The sequence below is a fragment of the Cavia porcellus genome, unplaced genomic scaffold (genome assembly GCF_034190915.1).
Source record: "Cavia porcellus strain 051 isolate PalLab524CR breed Dunkin Hartley unplaced genomic scaffold, mCavPor4.1 scaffold_10, whole genome shotgun sequence".
NCBI lineage: Eukaryota > Metazoa > Chordata > Mammalia > Rodentia > Caviidae > Cavia > Cavia porcellus.
In genome coordinates, this window is record NW_026947493.1 from 7570792 (window position 1) to 7590901 (window position 20110).

The window sequence follows — 20110 nt, forward strand, 5'->3', positions numbered from 1 at the left end:
GAGATGTTTTGTTCTGTGGCTCCTTTTTTATATAATGAGTTGTATCTTAGTTACTTTCTACATTGCTGAGACAAAATACCTGACATCCTAAGTTAATGGAGGAAAGGTTTATTTAAGCTCAGTTTGTAGATTTTAGTCTGTAATTGGCTGGCTCTAACGATAGGTAGCATGGCAAACAGGGATAGCAGAGGAGAAATAGTTCATGGTGGGCAGAAAATAGCAAAACAAACCAGGGATGACCATTACTCTATCCTTCAGGTCTCATATTTTCTAGGCCATTTCGGGTGGGTATCATTCACACCCTTAATCCTACTGCTCTTGATTTTGGCACTGTACCAAGAATCAATTTCAGTATCACACTTCTAGATTCAGTCACCTCCAAAAAAGCCCTGTTGATGACTACATGAGGCTTTTGGAGACCGAGACACAAGCCATAACATTCTGCTCCTGGCCTCCCAAAGACTAATGTGCATCCCTTTATGCAAAAGGCACTTTAGTCTCTATCTTTAGGAGTTGCCACAGGTTTAACAGTTTGAGCATTGCTGAAAAGTCTAACTAAAGTCCCTTCTGAGATTTCAGACAATCTTAGCTGCAAGACCTCGTATAAATGAAAATAAAGTTAAGCAGTTTAAACATTTAATGGCCCAAGACAAGACATTTTTATTCTAAAAGTTATAAACAGGCGGATGGCAAGGAATGGGAACAAAGTAAGATCAAAATCAGCATGACAAACATAATCCATGTTTCTAGCTTCTCTAAACTTTTGGGGTCTTTGCCTTTCACATGGCCCTCTTGGGCACATTGCTTGACCTCCCCCAGGTTTTCTTGTGAAACCTGGGTAGAAGCATTCCTGAGTGCGTAACTGTTACATTTTTACATGCAATCAAAGCCAGCACCACATGAATGATGCCAAAGTCTGCTGCTAGTGGGGACAGTGACCACTTTTTTCTCTTAGTTGTAGGGGTCTAGTGTCTATGAACTAAAGCCCAAGGAACAACTTTCCAAGGCTGCTGCCATTCTGGAACATAGTGTCCTCGGGCTATCTTTTTAAAGCAATGTCTTTTATTTTTGCAATTTTGAGGCTGCAAAGGACGGGATTCTGTTGCTTCTTGTGATGTCCTCTGGCCATCTATTTTATTTTCTTGTTTCTTTTCAGTAATTGAGATTTCCTCATTTCCTGTATCAGGGGCTTTAAAAAAAAAACTCACATTTCAAATCATTCTGTTAGGCTCTTTGCTATTGATTTTCAACATAAATCTAACTAAAAGCCTCCAACAGCAGCCATGCAACAGCCTCAACATTAGACTGCCTTGAAATTCTGCAAGATTAGTCTGTTACTCTTAATTTTAATCTCAGGCAAAGTTTCTGGACATAAGCAAAATGCAGACAAACTTTCTGCCAAGGAATGACACACTGTTTGGAGTCGAACAGCCCATGCAGTCCTTCTAAGCAGAAGCCTCTTGAGCATGGTCTTTATCAGCGGGATTTCTATAAGCCTTCTGATCTTTTCTGCTCAGACTAGAATCTCCCACCAGGTACAACCCTAAAGTGCCTAGCTGTATCTTTACAACTGGGATCTCTGAATCTTTCCAAACTCTTCTTATAAGCCACTGCCAAAGGTTCCTGAACCCCATGGTCAGTTATAGTCACAACAGTGACCCCACTCCTTGTATCAAATTCTGTTTTAGTTACTTTCCTCATTGAGTCAAAATACCTGACATCCTAAATTAAAGAGGAAAACTTTATTTAGCTCATAGTTTATAGAGGTTTTAGTTCACAATTGGCTACTCCTAATGCAGGGTAGCATGTCTGACAGGGATAGTACAGTAGAAATAGTTCATGGTGGACAGAAAATAGAAAAATAAGCCAAGGAAGACCACAACTCTATCTCTTAGGTCTTTTTTTTTTTGGTTGGTACCTGGAATTGAACTCAGGACGCTGTGCTTGCCAGGCAGGTGCTTGTGTTACTGAGTTAAATCCCAGCCCTCTAAGGCTTATCTTATCCAGGCTACTTAGCACTCACACCCTTATTCCTAGTGCCCTTGACTTTAGCATTGTACCAAGAATCAATTCCAGATCCAGTCACCTCTGAAAAAGCCTACCAATGACCTCAATGGTAGGGCCTTGGGGAGACACCTAACTACAAGCCATAATAAGATGTATATATCCTTATACAATAGTATGTCTAAACATCTTTTCTTTTTTTGGAAGTACTAGGAATCAAACCCACAGATATTCTAACCAGTGAGCTACATCCCTAATCTGTCCACCCACCCACCATATATCTCTGTTTGTGAATTTAATTCTTTCTATGATTCTGGTTGCAAACACACTGTGGAACAACTTCTATGATCAGAATCATGCAAAGAATTAAGTTCTTGATCCAAGGTACTATAGTATCTATCTATTTCTCTAAAAAAAGTCTTGCTGAGTTGCCAGGTTGGCCTCAAACTTGTAAACTTCCTGTGTCAGTCTACGTAGCTGGGATTATAGAAGCATGTGACACACTGCCTGACTGGAAATTATTCTTCAAAGAATTTCACATTATCACAGTGCATTATAAATGATTTAACCTCATAATTATGAATTGTGATAAGACTGTTACTGTAAAGAAAATCTAGCTAGGTGTGGTGGTACATGCCTGTAATCCCAGCACTCAGGAGGCTAAGGCAAGAGGATCATTGCAAATTTAAGACCAGCCTGAGTTACAAAGTGAACTCAAGGCCAGCCTGAACTGCATAGTGAGACTGTTTCAAAAAAGGAGAAAAGCAAAGAAAATCTGTGAAGATGGGCACATGTAATCTTAGACACTCAGGAAACTAAAACAGGAGAATTGTAAATTTGAGAATAAAGAAATCACTCCCCTGGTAATTCCAGAGGAGCGATTTCTTTTGAGTACAAAAACTTTTTAATAAGATGAGATCCCAGTTGTATTACTTCGAAGTTATTATTTTGAAGTAATAACCCCTTTCATAAATGGTACTGGAAAAACTGGCTTTCCAAATGCCAAAGACTAAAGCTAGACCCCTATCTATCACCATGCACTAAAGTCAAAATGGATTAAAGATCTAAATATTAAAATAGAAACCCGAAATGTACTGGAAGATAAGGTAGGTAGGAATCTGAAGACACAGGGGTAGGCAAAGAGTTCATGAACAGGATGCAAATAGCACAGTATGTATTTTTTTCTGTTTTGTACTTGAGACAGAACCTAGGTCTTCTCACTGAGCTACATTCCTACATTTATTTTAAAACAGAATTTTGCTTGGTAAGTTCTCCCCAAGCTGGGCTTGAACTTGCAATCCTCTTGCCTCAGCCTCTCAGAGTGCTGGCATTAAAAGGTCCTTACAATCATTGCTGGCTTATGCAAGTATTTTTGTGTAGTTATTTACTAAAAACAATAGTGCTGTGGCAAAGGACAAGCATACTAGTAGGTATTAGATATGTTACATAATAATAACAATGCTGAAAACAGAAGAAAAATCAAACTTCAGATTTTCCTTAACCTACTTTCAATGTCAAGTTTAGCAAAACACAAACAAAAAACCCCAATTGCAGGAGAGACCGAATATCTCTTCTCTGAAATGTTTGTAGTGAGAAGTGCTTTAGATTTCAGGATTTTCTGAAATTTGGAATACTTACAAATTTCACTGGCTCAGCAGCCCTATCTGAAAATCCAAAATTCAAACTATTCTGAAGTCCAAATTTTATTGTATTTTAGATTTCAGATACCCAAGTTGGACGAGTTGCTATAAATAAAATACTGCTTCTTTTATTCTATTAGTCACTTAGGATCTTCTTTAGCAATATGTAAGATTCTTACAGTCTCTATTTTCATGACTAAAAAAGTGACAAAGTGATCTTCTATTATGTTAATTATTAACAATCTCAAACAACACATCTACTTAAATTTTACCTTGTAATTTTTATCAACTAGGACAGGAAGGTAATATTTCTTCTTTTCTTTTTTGTGGTGCTGAGGATTGAACCAGGGCCCTGTGCATACCAGGCAAGAGCTCTACACTGAGCCACACCCCCAGTTCCCAAGAAGGTAATTTTTAGGTAACTTATAACTATATGTCATTTTTTGTCAGATCTTTCCCCTAATTTACTGGCTCCCAAGCAAGACAACTGTGACTATAAGGAGGTACACGGCAATGTCTGGAGACATTTTTGCTTATTACAACTGGGGTTCGGGACCTGTCACTGGTATATTTAGTGAGTAGAAGTCAGGGATACAATGAATTATCTTCTAATGGTCAGTACAATCTCTTAACAACAAAAAATTATCTGGCCCAAAATGCTCAAGTTAAGAAACTGCTTTAATCCCATGCTTCTGAATGGTAACTCATAACAAGAACAGTAGAAAGATTCTAATACTTTTTTAAGAAGAAATCTGCGAACTCTTCTCATAAGTTTTAGAAAACATTCTTCATAAAAATATTACTTATATTAAATGTAACAGATTTATCTTTAAAAATAAATATTAAAAATGTCTCAGTTTTACTTTCTAATATGGTCACTTTCAATAGCTACAACCAGACCCTTAGCTCAAAGAGCTCAAGAACCACTACCTAGTTAACAGTGAAGACTGACAAAAGGGAAACTTGTGGTCCCTGTGGTCTCCTCAGAAAATCATTACTGGGTGATATTATACTAACAGTCTTATCACTCTGTATCACATTTATAAAATATAGATAAAACTGGCCTTATTGATATTTCAGAAGAATATAATGAGAATGCCTTAGAGCTGCAAAAAATTAATCAACCAATCAATCTATCTACCTACCTGCCTATTGGTACTGGGGACTGAACTCTGAGCCTTTGCATTGAGCTACATTTCCAGCCTTCCTGCTTATAGGCATGTATGACATAATCTAAGTTTTATATATTTATTAAATGGCTATATAAAATAAAATTTTTAACTTTAAGATTATGTACAGCCAATTTTTTTTTTCTAAAACTTGATCACTTTTTTAATTTTGAGAGAAAGGCTGTTTTTTTGTTCTACTGGAGTACTTCCAGTTTTGTTTCCAGTTATATAGTAATTACTAGTCAAAGTAAAACCACTTTTCATATTCTACTTTAGGAATGCCAAATGATAAAGCATGTCTTTGGCTATAAATATGGTATTAATTTTAGGCTGCCTCTATGGTCTCTTATTTCACATAACCAGTACACATTTTATTTCCTTCAGCTCCATTCAGAATCATCACTTTGCTACAGGCTGAAAATCAGATGTGTCTGGTGATTAACTTAAATGGTGACCAGCCATGTATGATTCGCAAAATTCAGTCTCTAATACCAAATGTTAAAGTGCCTTAGTTTAGCAGTAATAGAGGAGGAAGAGTGTGTTAAGCACAGACCTGATGAGAAACGTTATTATAGAGAGCAAAGAACAGAGCAGTGTATTTAAAACTGTGTTCTTCCTGAACTGTATTTTATAGTTTGATATTTTTCTCTGTGGTTTTCTCTGATACATTTTTTTTAAATTAAGCAATAAAGTGTCTTTGCATTGAAATAATTTTATCTCATTAACTTTTTCAGAAATAAAATTCACATTTGTGGATGTTATCCCATTACACTGGATATTCTGAGTTTTCTTCATGTTCACAAAAAGTCAAATTACATTATTAAAACAAATCAAATTTCAATGCCAAAACACAGTGTCTTCTTTGATTTAAAACAAATTGTTGGCCATCATACTGTCTCATTGTCTTCAAGACAATTTTGGTTAAGAATATAAAGTAGTGGGCTGGGGATTTAGCTCACTGGCATAAGCACCTACCTGGCAAGCGCTAGGTCATGAGTTCAATCTCTGGTACCAAAAAAAAAAAAAAAAAAAAAAATCTAGCTATCTATCTATATATATCTATGTATCTATATTTATCTATTTTAAAGTTTTTATGATTCTACTATACTTGGAGTTGAAGGATGACCAATAGTAATGACAGAACGATCCTTAAGAACCTTCACTACTCCTGCCTCAAACCACTCCTGCAAAAACCTAAAATTTTCTTATACCAAAAGACTGAAATTCTCAACTCTACAGTGAGCAATAGTATAAAAATTGAAGTATCTGAAGAAATACTTATGAAAAATTTTAATTAAACTAGAATTTCATAAGATTCACACTTCTTTCACTACAGTTCAGTAACATTGTCAGAATGATGCCCCGAGAAAGAATCATGAAGCAGCAGATTACAGAAAGATAGCAAATCTCTAACCCCTAGTAAGGTACTCAACTGACTGACTACAGAACAAATGTTATACTTGAACTACAACTTTATGAATATGATGTTATAACTGACATTAATCTCAATACCATACTGAAACTTAGAAAAATTTAAAAAACTTTTATTATGTCCAAACTCTGACAAGACTGATATACACACTGTACTGTATCCATGTATTTTCTAAGATGATCAAATCTATGGCCTTTACATGGAAAAAATCACCATCTCAACATGCTTCAATTTGTAAATTTTTTATTAATTTAATTTAATTTAATTTAACTTTTTTTCCTTTTTATTTTTTTTTATCAGTACCGGGGATTGAACTCACGACCGCCTGCTTGCAAGGCAGGTGCTTATGCCGCTGAGCTAAATCCCCAGCCCCAACTTTTTGTCTTTTTGAGACAGGGTCTTGCTAAGCAGTTTAGGCTGGCCTTGAACTCACATATAACCCAGGCTGGTCTCAGAACCCAAGGCAATCCTCCTGTCTCAACCCCCTGAGTGCAGAGATTACAGGCATGCACCACCATGCCCAGCTTATAAATTATTTAATTACTAATATTTCATAAGCCAGACTCCATTTTTAATACCTATACTCTAAAAACAGCTTTCTGCTTCCCCAAATGATCCTTTGTGAGTCTAACTGTACAAGGGATAAGTGTGACTGTGGGTCTCCAGGAAGGTGAAACCAAGTCTGTTCTAACAAACAAGGTTACCCATGAAGAATTGCTTGTATCTGCTAGGGTTTTATTTCTTTAAAACGTGGAGCATGCATGTTATTGATGTAAGAAAATGCAGTTTTCAATTAGGAATGTAATGCATTTTATTATTTTTTCTGTTTTAACATAAGCATTTATAAAGTAAAATCAAAATATGAACAGAGTATATAAAAGATATCAAGGATATAAAATCGTTCAAAATATTAAAGTGAAGGTCTAAGAAACATTTCACAAAATTTTGTATCTTAGCCTGGCATGGTGAAATTCACCTGTACTTACAAGAATTGGGAGGTCAAGGAAGGATGAGCTCAAATTTGAATTTAGTCCAGGCAACTTAATGAGATTGCCTCAAAATAAGGGCTGGGAGTGTAGCTCAGTGTAAAGGCCTTGGGTTCAATTCCCAGTTTATTTTTATTTATTTATTTTTTTAATGTGGGAAATTTTATTGAGGGAGAGATGGTTCCTGAGAGGGATAGGAAGGGACCTGCAAGGTGGGCTGCCCTCAAGTCTCAGTTAAAAAAAACAAAAACAAAGCAAAATACAAAAACGGAAAAGAAAGAAAAGGATGGAAGGAAAGGCAGGAAGAAAATAAAAGAGAAAAAAAGAAAAATTCAAGGCTATATCATACATCCCTGGCTTTGACATGACAGAGGCAATAAGCTATAAAACTATATAGTAGATTGTTACCAGGCATCTTCTAATCTTGAATTTTCAGTTTGTCTAATAAATACATTCTTTTCACTAGAAGTATCATTATCAGTACTTGTCTCTACATAACAGGCACTAAACACAGGTTTTTATCGATGTACTTAACCATTATAGCAAGCCCAGTGAAGTGCTGTATATCCATGACTGTCTGCTATAGCTGGATTTGCATCCACAGACGATGCTGACTGCAAAAGGGCTCCAAGAACACCAATGTGTCCGCAGGCAGCTGACAAGTGTATAGGTGTCCGACCCCTGCTATCTCGTAGTAAGCACTTAGCACCATGTTGAAGTAATGCATCTACACATTCTTCATGGCCTGTAACTGCCTGAAAGAAAAAATAATTTGCATATAGTCAAATATATTTTGCTAAACAGTGTATACCAACTTTAGATAATTTGAATATTTTTAAGTTTCTAGTAAGTAAGGCTTTTATCCTTTTCTAAGTAATTCAATGTTTTTTGAAAGTTAAAGACTTCAGTTAAAGAAACAAATCATCAAAATACAAATAACATGAAAAACAAAAATAGTAAATATACTTATAATTCAATGAAAACAATACTTGAAAGGTGAAAAAATTATGAAAAACTAGTTAACTAGTTAAAAAATATTAGTTAAAAAAACTAGTTAAAAATATTAACTCTAACTTTTTAGAGAATTAATATTATTCTCTTGAATCAGTGACTGTAACTGTTCAAAGTTAACATTTAAAAACACAATGAAAAAAACAGTAAAACTGCTCAGCAGAAATTTAATGAAAAATAATTAGTCTAGTTCAGCTGTAGGGAATACGAGGTCATAAAACTTGAAAAGAAATTGGCTTACCCCTCTATGCAATGCTGTCCTTCCCCATTTATCTTTGGCGTCCACATTTGCTCCTTTGTTCAGTAGAGAGTATACACAGTCTGTGTGACCATTTAGAACGGATAGCATCAGAGGTGTCCTGAGCAACGAGAGGAACAGGATTAGCACTATCACCAAAGACTGCAGTCTATAAATACCAATATGATGGCCTGTTTTCTAAATATGTCTTTTGTAGTAGAACTTTAAAATTAAAAAATTATTATTCGATGTTACTTAGTTACATACAAAAACAGGCTTACTAAACTGGGGCCAAAGTATGTTGATTATAAGACATCCTCAAAGTAATTTAAAATTAGAACTTACTGCCCATTTCCATCTTGAATGTCTACTGCATTCTGTGGTTCTGCATTTCCTATTAATAGCCGTAAGCATTCTGAATGGCCATTTGTTGCTGTAAAGTGAAATTTAAAAATTTCAGTAATTACATATAATAACATAGAAAATGTCCATCTCAGAGGACATCTTCTAGAATATAATTTCACTGAATTCAATACACAAAAAGTTTTTATTACATGTACAAAGTAGGTTCTTTTTTTTTTTTTCCCACTTTCATACTGGTGACTGAACTCAGTCCACCTTACAGGACATTTTCTAGAATACAATTTCACTGAATTCAATAGACAAGAAATTTTTACTACACATACAAAGTAGGTTCTTTTTTCTCCCCCTTTCATACCGGTGATTGAACTCAGGCCCTGCACAGTGAATTCTTTTTTTTAATTTTGAGAAAGAGTCTTGATAAATTACATAGTTGTCCAGGTTGGGCTCAAACTGCAGCTGCCTGAGACCTCCCAGAGTTCTGGGATTATAGGCATGTATCACCATGCACAGCTACAAAGGAGGATTCTACTAAGTTTGTTGTTAAGGCTGAAGAGACAAATTCCTCATGGTAGATCACAACGGGGCAGGCAACCTAGCCAGTAATCATTCCTTGTCACTTGTAATATTAACAAGATGTTCATTTTACAGCTCCATGAGAGAGGGTGATCTGCCTGTACCAAGGGACAAAATAAGCCAATCATGTTAGACCAACTAAATTGTAATAATCCCATTTCTTCTTTGATTGTGATCAGTTGCAAGGATACAGATACAGTTGCAAGATACAGATCTGATCATTGAGATATTGAAAGACATAAGAAAGACTTTTGGAAAATACTTTTAATTCTCCTTGTTTTGTGAATTGGCAGTAATCCAGCAACCATTTTGTTACATGAATGCAAAAGCAATAGAATAACAGTTACTGGCTGAGTTTTGGTATCATTGTGGAATCAACCAACCCTGGAATCGTATCTGCCTTTAAACGTTTGTGTGAGAGATCAAACCACTATTACTTTTTCCCATTAGTACTGGCGACTGAACCCAAGGCCTTGCACATGCTAAGCAAGTGCTCTATCACTCAGCTACAATCCCAGGCCCACATTATCATTTAAGCCTTTTTCAGTTGGGTACTCCATTATTTATAGCTGAAAGAATTCCAAACCATACAAGTATACAATAGAAGAAAAGGACCCATTTATAAAGAAAGCTTTCCTGTTCCCAAATAAAATAGCAAAGTAGTAATAGTATCCCTGCCATAGCAGACTATTATTTATTTATTTGTTTTTATTTTTTGACACAAGATTTCCATATGTAGTCAGGCTGGACTCAAACTCCTTTATCTCTTGTCTCAGTTTCCCAAATGTTGGGATTATAAGAGTGAACAACTATGCCCAGCAAAAATAAAATGCTGTTAGAAGTCAGTTAAATCTGCAAAATTCCAATAATGTTGGAATGTTGTTCCAATAAAGAAATCCATAAACCACAAAATGATCCAGAAAGGAATGTCTTCCACTATTTCTTCCAATTAAAAATGGTCAAGAAAATTAGCAAAAGCAAGCTAGGTGTTTTATTATTCCACAGTAGTTTCTCATAGCTTTATTAAATTCTAATAGTTACTGAGAGCAGGGGCTTGAAAACACTCCAACCCACATTAAATCTATGTGCTGCGTTCTGTCAGTAGTGACAACATCATAATAGTTAGGGATGGTTCCAGCATTTATTTATTTATTTATTTATTTAGCTAGAGATTGAATTCATGATCTCATGTTTGTCAGGCAGGTGCTTATACCACTAAGCTAAATCCCAAACTCCAGGCCAGCATTTTCTAAATGGAGTCTTGTTACTCAGTACACAGTAGCAACTGGTGAGTGTTTGTGTGATCTAAGTTCAGTACTCAAAATACCAAGCAGAGTCACCATGGAAAAAGTAGTTAAGTACTAGAAAAAGCATTTCAGTGTTCTTACATCTTATGAGTAAGATACATCTTATGATAAGATGCTCTCTAGTAGATTTTTGAATTTGAAAGACATCTGTACAACTAAGGTTTGCATTTATTGACAGTTTTTTGTTTGTTTTTGGCCTTTTTGAGACAAGGTCTCCCTATGCAGTTCAGGCTGGCCTTGAGCTCACTTTGTACCCCAGGCTGGTCTTAAACTTGCATCAATCCTTTTGCCTCAGCCTCTTGAGTGCTGGGATTACAGGCATGCACCAACACACCCAGCTCCATAGCTCTTTTGTGGGTATGACTTATGCTGCAGTACACGGCATAGTACCTTAATGTAAAGTCTCCATTTAAAAGTTCAGATTTGTTCTGCAAATCACCTGTGATTATAATATAATCTAAGTATAGGTTGATATATTACTTCATTTACTCCTTTCCATAATAAAAAGCAGTCACCACTGTGACTTATTTATGACTTTTATGCATAAACTTATTAGAGAATTAAAATAATTGTCTCTGAGCCCTGCCTGAATATCACATAGTTTTGAAAGGCTGATTTGGGAGCAAGACTGGGCATACCTTACAGTCTTTTAGAATCTAAGGACTACAAACGAAGTTCAAATCATATATCTGAGTGCATTCTTAAAGATCACTTTCTAAGTAGACTAGTAAAATGAATCTAATCACATAAAACTAGTTTATTATTGAAAAATAGCAGACTAACAGATTTAACTGTACCAGCTTGATTATCTAATTACTGCTGTGTAGTAATTATTATGGAGTTGTGAAATCTGCACCTAGTACCAAGTCTTTCAACAACTTACGTTCACATCTGCAGTATTACAAGATTACAATACAATGTAGTTGTTTCATAAAGTAGATACTCTATATATTTTGTTTGATGAGTAAGTAAACATTTTTATCAACTGCTAAATGAAAGTACACAACTAACCCAAAGTAACTTTTGTTGGAGACCCACTACAAGTGGCTCTAAGCAGGATTTGAATTTTACTAATTGGCTTTCTATGTTGATCTGTGAGTCTGTGCTAGGCCTCAGCCTCTTGCTTGGCGAGGGGAGCTGATTCACAATAAGTGAATTTCTATGAATCTCTGGTCCTGGCTGAGGCCTGTAGTGGCCTGTGCGGCCAGAGATACCACAAAGGGCAAGATAAGGCCACAGCTGAAGACACCTTGGCCCTTCCACTAATTAAGTAAATAGAGACAGCAGCTAAGGAATTTCACTCTTGCAGTCTCAATGCTACCATAAATGTTATCTTGGAGATAAGATGGTTCTCCTAAATTGCCTTAATTTACTACTTGGAGTAGTCTTTGAAGTGACTCCCAAAGCCTTGCTTTCCTCACTTTTCCCGCCTTTGGTCCTTGGTCCTAATAAAAGTGGGCCGATCCAGAGAACTCTTTGCCTTAGCCCTCAGAGTCAGGAGCTCAACTAAAGGGTTTGGACTCTCCCGGAGCCCTAAAAAAAAAAAATCATACAATGTGTCTCTTTTTACTTAACTTTTGCTGTACACTCGTTTGGAAGATTGGGGGATCTAGGTCAGGACCCGATAATGTTCTCCAACAGAAAATAAAAACTATTGAGCTCCTTTGTGATAAAGTATCTCAGAAGTCAGATTACTACATAAATCTAATTTCTTCGGCAGATAATGTTTTAAAGTGATTATAGTCTTGCTGTTGGTTTTTCCCTAGGAATATAGCCATTTGATCATTTACAGTTACAAAATGTAAGGTAACTACCAGGAGTATTATATACCAGAATTTTTAGAACATCAGGAAGGAAAATGGTAAGCAAGCATATTTGGCATACCTGCTGCATGTATAGGTGTTCTCTTCAAAACGTAATCTTTTACTAAGATTGAGGCTCCCTGATTAATCAGTACATCCACACATTCAACGTGGCCCTTGAATGCTGCAAGATCTAAGGGTGTTCTTCCACTATTATTTCTCACATCAAGATCTAACAAAGACTGTACCAGAACTTCCAGGGCTTGGTGGTGACCATGATAGGCCTAGGGGGAAACAAAACAAAACAAAACAAAACAAAACAAAAAATAGACTTACTCTTCAAATATTTTCTTTCCTTTCCTTTTTTGTGTAGTATGGAGAATCAAACGAGGACCTCATGTGTCCTGGCAAGTATTCTACCAATCAGTTACTCTGAGCTCCCAGTACTTAACTTCTATAATAAGAATTTAGAAAGTTAACTATACATTTTTATAATAATCAATATAGTAAGCTATCGTGTTATGGAACAGGTATTCTGCAAAAAATAATGTTGAGATGACAAGTGATATTTTAATGAGAATACAGTGCCAGATTCAGGGCAGACAGACAGTCATGTTAAGTCATGGACTCACTAAAAGCTTTTATTTTAAGTGTATGATTCTAAAGCCTGTGTTCTTAATCACATTTCAGCGTTCCACATTAACTCCATGAATTTTACTATATTTTAATCATAAGGATAACTAGTGCCTTGACCTGAGTTAGTAGCTGAGCTTTTGCTATCCAATAATGTACTGGTGCTCAAAAATAAACCTTTTTTCTTTTCTTTCTTTCTTTTTTTTTTTTTGGCGACAGGGTTTCACTACACAGTTTGGGCTATTCTTGAACTCACTATGTAGCCCAGGCTGGTCTCAAATTTGCGGTGATCCTCTGGCTTCAGACTCCTGAGTGCTAGAATTATAGGCATACACCACCATACCTGATGGAATCATAAACATTTCTTTCCGCACAAAAGTACTTGAGATCTTTTCAAAGCACTTACCATATCATAGGCATTCTTCTACCTGTGTAAGAGTAACATATTGTTACAGTTTAGATGTAAACTGGCACCCGAAGCCTCATGTCTAGAAGGTGATTAGATTATGGGGTTTGTTCTTGGGAGGCAGGGCTTGGTTTTGAGAAGAAGGGTCACTGGGGACAGCCATGAAGTGGGCATGGCCTGGAAGGTTTGTCTCTCTCTCGTTCCTTCCTATCTCTATGCTTCCTGTCTGCTATGCCTTGAGCAGTTCTTCACCATGCCCCTCTGCTTAGAGTCAGCTGACTATGGACAAGAGTGTGAGCCAATATAAACCTGCCTCACAGTATGAATTGCTGGTGTTGGGTAGTGTTCTGTGTGTCTCAGTGGCAAGGAAAGTAAGTATGACACATGTTAGGATTTATCAGGTAGAAGCCCCTTCTTTACACAATGATAATCCAGAAGTAACCAACATGTACATGGAACATACATCTCCTCATCCTTCTCACTGTTATTATGGTTTTTGTGTGTGTACTAGGAAATGAACACAAGTCCATTGTAATGAACTGTATCTCCAGTCCTTTATTTACTTTTTATTTTGAGACAGGGTCTCATTAAGTCATTAAGTTGTCTAGAATGGGTTCAATTTTATGACCAGAGTGCTAGGATTATAGATGTGTTCTACATTGGGATTAGACATATATTATTTATCTGGACTGGAGTCTGAGCAGGATATAAAGTAGAAATAAGTTTCAAAGGATAATAAAGTTACTTCTTGTGGAAAATTTTAGAAAGCACCAATGAGAGATTGCTCTGGGAATTAGTGATCTCTGTGATGGATGTCTGACTGTTTGACTACTTTAAAGATAAAAATGCCTGCAGATCACAAAACTTCATTTTTTAAGCTGAGCGTAGTACTGCATGGTTGTAATTCCAGCCTCAGAAGGCTAAGGCAGGAGGATCACTGTGAGTTTGAGGCCAGCCAAAGCTGCACAATGAGTCCAAGGCCAGTCTGAACTACATAGTGAGAGCCCTGACTCAAGTAAGAAAACAAACAAAAAACAAAATTTCTATTTTTCTAGAATCACATCTGCTTTTGTTTACCCTTACCAGCTCAATGAAATTATGCTACTAAGAGAATAAACTTTGAAAAACTCTACTAAAAATGCAGAAGACAGTATAAAAACAAAAGGGAAAACAGGATAAGTAGAAGTCATGATACTTTGTCATAGGCTCTTCCTTTCATCATGTTCTTTTACAAAACTGAGGAAAGGAGCCAGTGCAACCAGTACAAAGTTAGGACTCAAGACCAGTTTCCTAAAACTTTCAGCCAGGGCTATTTACTGCACCAAAATGTCCTGAGTTTAAAATGAAAAAAATACTTCAACTAAAAATCTCTTGAGATTAGAAATGAAATACAAAAACAGTAGTATAATTACATTTCATTGAGCCTAATTACCAAATTATAAACATTTCCATTTCAGCTCAAAAACGGTTTCTAGCACATCCAAGCTTTTAACAGTACTTATTCAGATAGCTAAGAACTGGAAGCAATTGGTTCCTCTGACAGATAAAGGGATAAGTGAAATGTGGAAAACAGGCACATGCCCGTAATTTCAGTTTCTTGGGAGGCTGAGACAGGACGATTGTTGAGTTTGAGGCCAGCCCGGGCAATTTAGCAAAACCCTGTCTTGAAGCAAAAACAAAAAAAGGGTAGGGATCTACTTGGTGATAGACTGCTTGCTTAGCATGCTTAGGTTCATTCTCCAGTACAGCTAACAAAACAAAACAAAAAACCCCACCTCCTCCTTATATTGCTCTCAATGTGGTATATACACACAAAAGGATATCATTCAGCTTTAAAACTAAATGAAGTCCTAACACATGCTTCAACATAGATAAACCTTGAGGATGGTACATTAAATGAGTTATCTACATTAAATTCAAAGAATCTGCTTGAGGGAGGGAGAAAAAGGGAGCTGTTATTTAATGAGGAAAAAGTTTTGGAAATTGAATGCACAACAATGTGAATATAATTAACAGTACTGAAATGTACACTAAAAAATGGTTAAGAAGGCATTTTTATTTTTTTGAGATAGGGTCTCACTATATATAGTTCAGACTAGTCTTTAACTCATTATGTAGGCCAGTCTGCCTTAGCCTGTCTAGTGCTGAAATCACAGGTGTGTACCACTACACTGAGCAGTTATGAATTTTTAAACTACCCTTAAAAAAAAACTTTAACATAAGCAAACACTGTGTGTGAGAGAGAAAGAGAGACATAGAGAGATGAGGGAGAGACACTGACTTTACTATTCAATTGGAGCACACTGTTAAACTGCAGTACAAAAGGAGAAACTTGTTTAAAAACTGGGCAGAGTGGGAAAGGGCATATAAATGTGAAATTTCTAAAGAAATCACACCATTAAGCTGATAACAGAGTCCTATACATTACAGGACATTTGGGACTCTTTAATATGCTGAAATCTGTTGTATCTTGACAAAGGAAAGGAAAAATAGTCTGGCACTTATTAAGAAATGACTGCTATTATTACTGCAAGAATGGTGATGATGCAAGAATTGCCTACTAACCCACTTAGAGTTCATATCTTGTCACTAATAGAAAATTCAGTGTGTCAGAATTAGAACATATATAAGAAGAATATTAACATAAAAACTAAAGAGTATATGTGAAAAGAGACAAGTGGATCACTGAAGTTATGTTGATTCTCACTGAGTACATACTCCTAGAAGCATTGTACTAATGTCAGAGCTGTCACAAACAGCTGGTGACAGTATTCTGCTCGCTTGTTCTTAAAGCCCTCTATTTAACCTACTAAAACATGCTTTGTTTAAAAACACGTTTTTTCTTGTATAGAAAGAGTTAGATTGGGCTCTACTTATAATTTCCTACTAAGGCAATTCACTCCTGTATTTAAGAACTGTCACTCTCCCTTAACTTAAGCTGATGTTGAGGGAAAATTCAGACAAGTGTAAAGTTTAAGGGACATTTTAGAGCATGTAGAGAAATCCTAAAGCATGAACAAGAGAAGTTGTGCTAAACATACAAGTAGTGATCATCCCAAGATCACAACGTAGGCAAAAAATTGCAGAAATGCCACAGAATTTGTGTGTGCATACCATCTGCTTAGGCAGTGAGGAATCCTTCCACCAGGGTAGCACTTTTGACAATTCATGTCACAGAAATATTTTTTCCCTTAGAGTGGGCCCTGGGAGAAGCCTAACGACACCATTATTAAAAAATAAAAAAATAAAAGCAAAGCCAGAAAACAAAAACTAAAGAATTCTCTGGATTAAAAAGTTCTTAAAGTTTTTTTTTTTTTTTTTTTTTTTTAAATCGGTACTGGGGATCGAACTCACGACCACCTGCTTGCAAGGCAGGTGCTTATGCCACTGAGCTAAATCCCCAGCCCAAAAAGTTCTTAAAGTTTTAACTGTACCATAACTACTATACATGGACAAAAAGTTCAGAATGGTACTACAGTTAACACAAACAGATGCCATGTATTCTCAACAGATAAGATATCAAACTGGCTGTACAGGCAATACTCACAGCCAAATGTAAAGGGCTTATTGTTGCTCTATTGTCTGTATCATTTAGCATGTCTGTTCCCGAGGTTTCCATTAACTGAAAAAGAAGAGGCATTTTAAATGTCAGAAATGATACTTTTATATATAGTGCAGCAGTTACTCTTTCTATTCCCCAGCTGAAATCTATTTTAGAATATAAGTCAACAGTGGAAAAGAATTACCAAAGTATAGTAGGGACCACAGACAAGAGCTCTGAAGGGTATGAATTAAGATTTTGGAGAAATGTTATTTAACTTCTTCCCAGTTAACACCTTTTCTCTCCTATGCATATTTGTTACTGTCTTTGCTTTCAGGGCTATGTGAAAACATCTCAAACATCTCCAGCTTCAGTTCCAATGAGAGCAAAGACATTTAATATTCTCAATGGGATAGAGGAATCAACTAATACTTACAACATCTAAAGGAGTTTCACTTGCAATCTGAAAGAAAGGTTAAAAACAAAAACACTTAGCTTAGGAAGTATTCACATATGATAACCTACTTACATAGAGCTTTGTTAAATTCTCTTCTAAACCCATGTTTCCTCTGTCTCCAAAAGCACTCTTTTAAACAAGCAATTACACGATATAACAGACCACAAAACTACAACATAGGTTTAGGCTTCTTCCTAAAAATTGATTTTACCCTAAGAAAATAAGTGATATACCTAGGGGCAGTGGGTGCATGGCTATAATCCTAGCTATGTGGTAGGCGTAGGCAGAAGGACCACATATTTTGAGAATAGCCTGGGCAACTTAAAAGTTGTTCCAAAATAAAAAATAAAGGGTTGAGGATGTAGCTTATTGGTAGAGGGCCTTCCTATCATGTAAGTACAAGTTCTTATGTGTGATCTCCTGCATCACTAAACAAAACAACAGCAACAAAAACCACTGGTTTTTATAGCAGCACTAAGTACTGGTATAACTAATCTCCTTTTTCTGTCTTTCCTTGAATTTTATTTCTCCTTGGTGGAAAACTAAACTTGAATACAATTTATAACATAAACTATATAAATGAGTATTGCATCTGAAGTCTATTTACATTAGATTATATTTTAACAGCTTTCCCTTATTTTTCTTCTGGTTTGGCAAAGTGGGGTGAATGGTACATTTATTCCAGGATGAGACCACAGTTGAAATAAAAAGTACCTTTGCAGAGGGAGAATATCTCTTATTAGGAAGTGTGATGAAATAAAAGGGCCTTTGAGAATTTCCTAAATGTACGGAGGAACTTTACTCTCACAGAGTTTTTTTCTTATGTAAGACATGGTTATAGTTTTTATTTTTTTAAACTGATGGAAAACATTCACAGCGACTTGAGAAGTAAATGCTATAGTCAGAGATATAGGGTAACATAAGGTTGTAAGTAGCCTATCCAGAGATTCGTTGTTTATTACATTGGGTCTTGTATGTTGCCCATGCTGGTCCTGAATTCCTGGTCCCCGTCATCCTGCTGCCTCAGCCTCTCAAGGTGTTGTGACTATAGGAGCATATCAACACTTAGCTCCTTCCCAGAGTTTTAATTTATTCCTTTTTGTTTCTTTTTGAAAAGGACAAAGGGTATATTACTAAGTCCAAGAATATTTAGGAGCTGCATGGATTCTGAAAACGTCAAAAAGCAAAGCAATATATTTCTTTAATCATTTATTCTTAATTTCATTATATTACCAGACTAAAAACTTTATATTATTTGTTTAGTAAGAATTCAGGACTCTTACCAGTTGAAGACATAGACGGTGACCATAAGCAGCTGAATAATGAACTGCATTGTATCCTTGCTTATCCCGGATCCCGGGATTTGCATCATTTCTTAGTAAGTATTCCAGGCACCTATATATAGTAACAACATACTGAAAATTTGGAATCCTGCATTTTAACCAGTGATAGAAACAAACTTGACAATTTTCTTATACTTGGGTAATACATAAAATTCACACAAAAATATGTCATTTAAATGAGGTACTGTGAATGCCAACAAAATATTCATAAGAAAATCTCCTTACTTCAAGACGAGTAATTCTGAAGTCTACGAGAAGAGTTAGTATTCCTGAAGGCTTTTAAATAGCTGCTACCTATGACACTACCTACTCCATTCAAACAAAGTTTGATAGTACTGAGCTCTTGGTGATGGTAAGCATACAACGTTGACATTACTTCTACTTTTCTATCTCTATAGAACAAGAGTAACATTTCTTATTAAGAAAGGGTATTAAAAATTACCCTAATAAATGAAAGCCATACTTCTAAAACTATTACACAGATCAAGAGAAAACAACTCTAAAATTCATTTGGAACCAGGGAAACCTAGAATACCAAAACCAATCCTGGGCAAGAAAGGCAAGGCAGGAGGCATCCCAATCCTTGAGTTGGAATTACACTACAAAGTTATCACGATAAAAGTATCATGGTATGGGGAGGGGGACAGGCACGAGGATCAATGGAACAGACTAGAAGATGCAGAAACAACTCTCAGACACTCAGCTATCTTATCTTTGACAAAGGGCCCAAACACCTTCATTGGAAGAAAGATAGCTTCTTTAATAAATGTTGCTGTTGAAAACTATACTCTTACTTTTCATAATGGTATATAATACTATTATTACCAAAGGAAAAGAAAAAAAAGATTCTAACCATAGTCAAAAATGTTATTAGTCACCAAAGAAATATTACTAAATGCTCCATACAATTCATGTACCAGATCTATGCTCCATACAATTCATGTACCAGATCTATTCAAAACCTCACACAGCCATGAGTTAGGTCAGGCTTAGAATTTCCATTTCATAAAACAGGCACAGTAAGGTTAAATAACTTCTCCAGTGCTTTACAATAAAGAAGAGAATCACACTGTTGTCTTATATACATACACAAAATAAGTTTAACAAGATTTGGTAATATAAATCATGCACAAAAATCAAATATATCCTTTCTAAAATATCACAGAAGTAAACCTAAATTTATTTTGGCAATAAAAATATTATGT

General features: G+C 35.9%; 1 protein-coding gene across 8 annotated transcripts in view; it reads right to left on the bottom strand.

Moving 5' to 3' along the window:
* Ankrd28 (ankyrin repeat domain 28) overlaps positions 1 to 20110 on the bottom strand; it is a 207763-nt gene that overhangs the window by 10253 nt on the left and 177400 nt on the right. For all 8 annotated transcript variants that reach the window (XM_063256968.1, XM_063256969.1, XM_005008303.4 and 5 more), the window contains 7 exons: positions 18846 to 18957; positions 17542 to 17568; positions 17112 to 17186; positions 12608 to 12809; positions 8826 to 8913; positions 8484 to 8601; positions 7767 to 7986 (listed from right to left, as the gene is read on the bottom strand). In XM_063256968.1, the coding sequence (XP_063113038.1) occupies positions 7767 to 7986; positions 8484 to 8601; positions 8826 to 8913; positions 12608 to 12809; positions 17112 to 17186; positions 17542 to 17568; positions 18846 to 18957 (842 nt within the window). The remainder of the gene's footprint in view (positions 1 to 7766; positions 7987 to 8483; positions 8602 to 8825; positions 8914 to 12607; positions 12810 to 17111; positions 17187 to 17541; positions 17569 to 18845; positions 18958 to 20110) is intronic.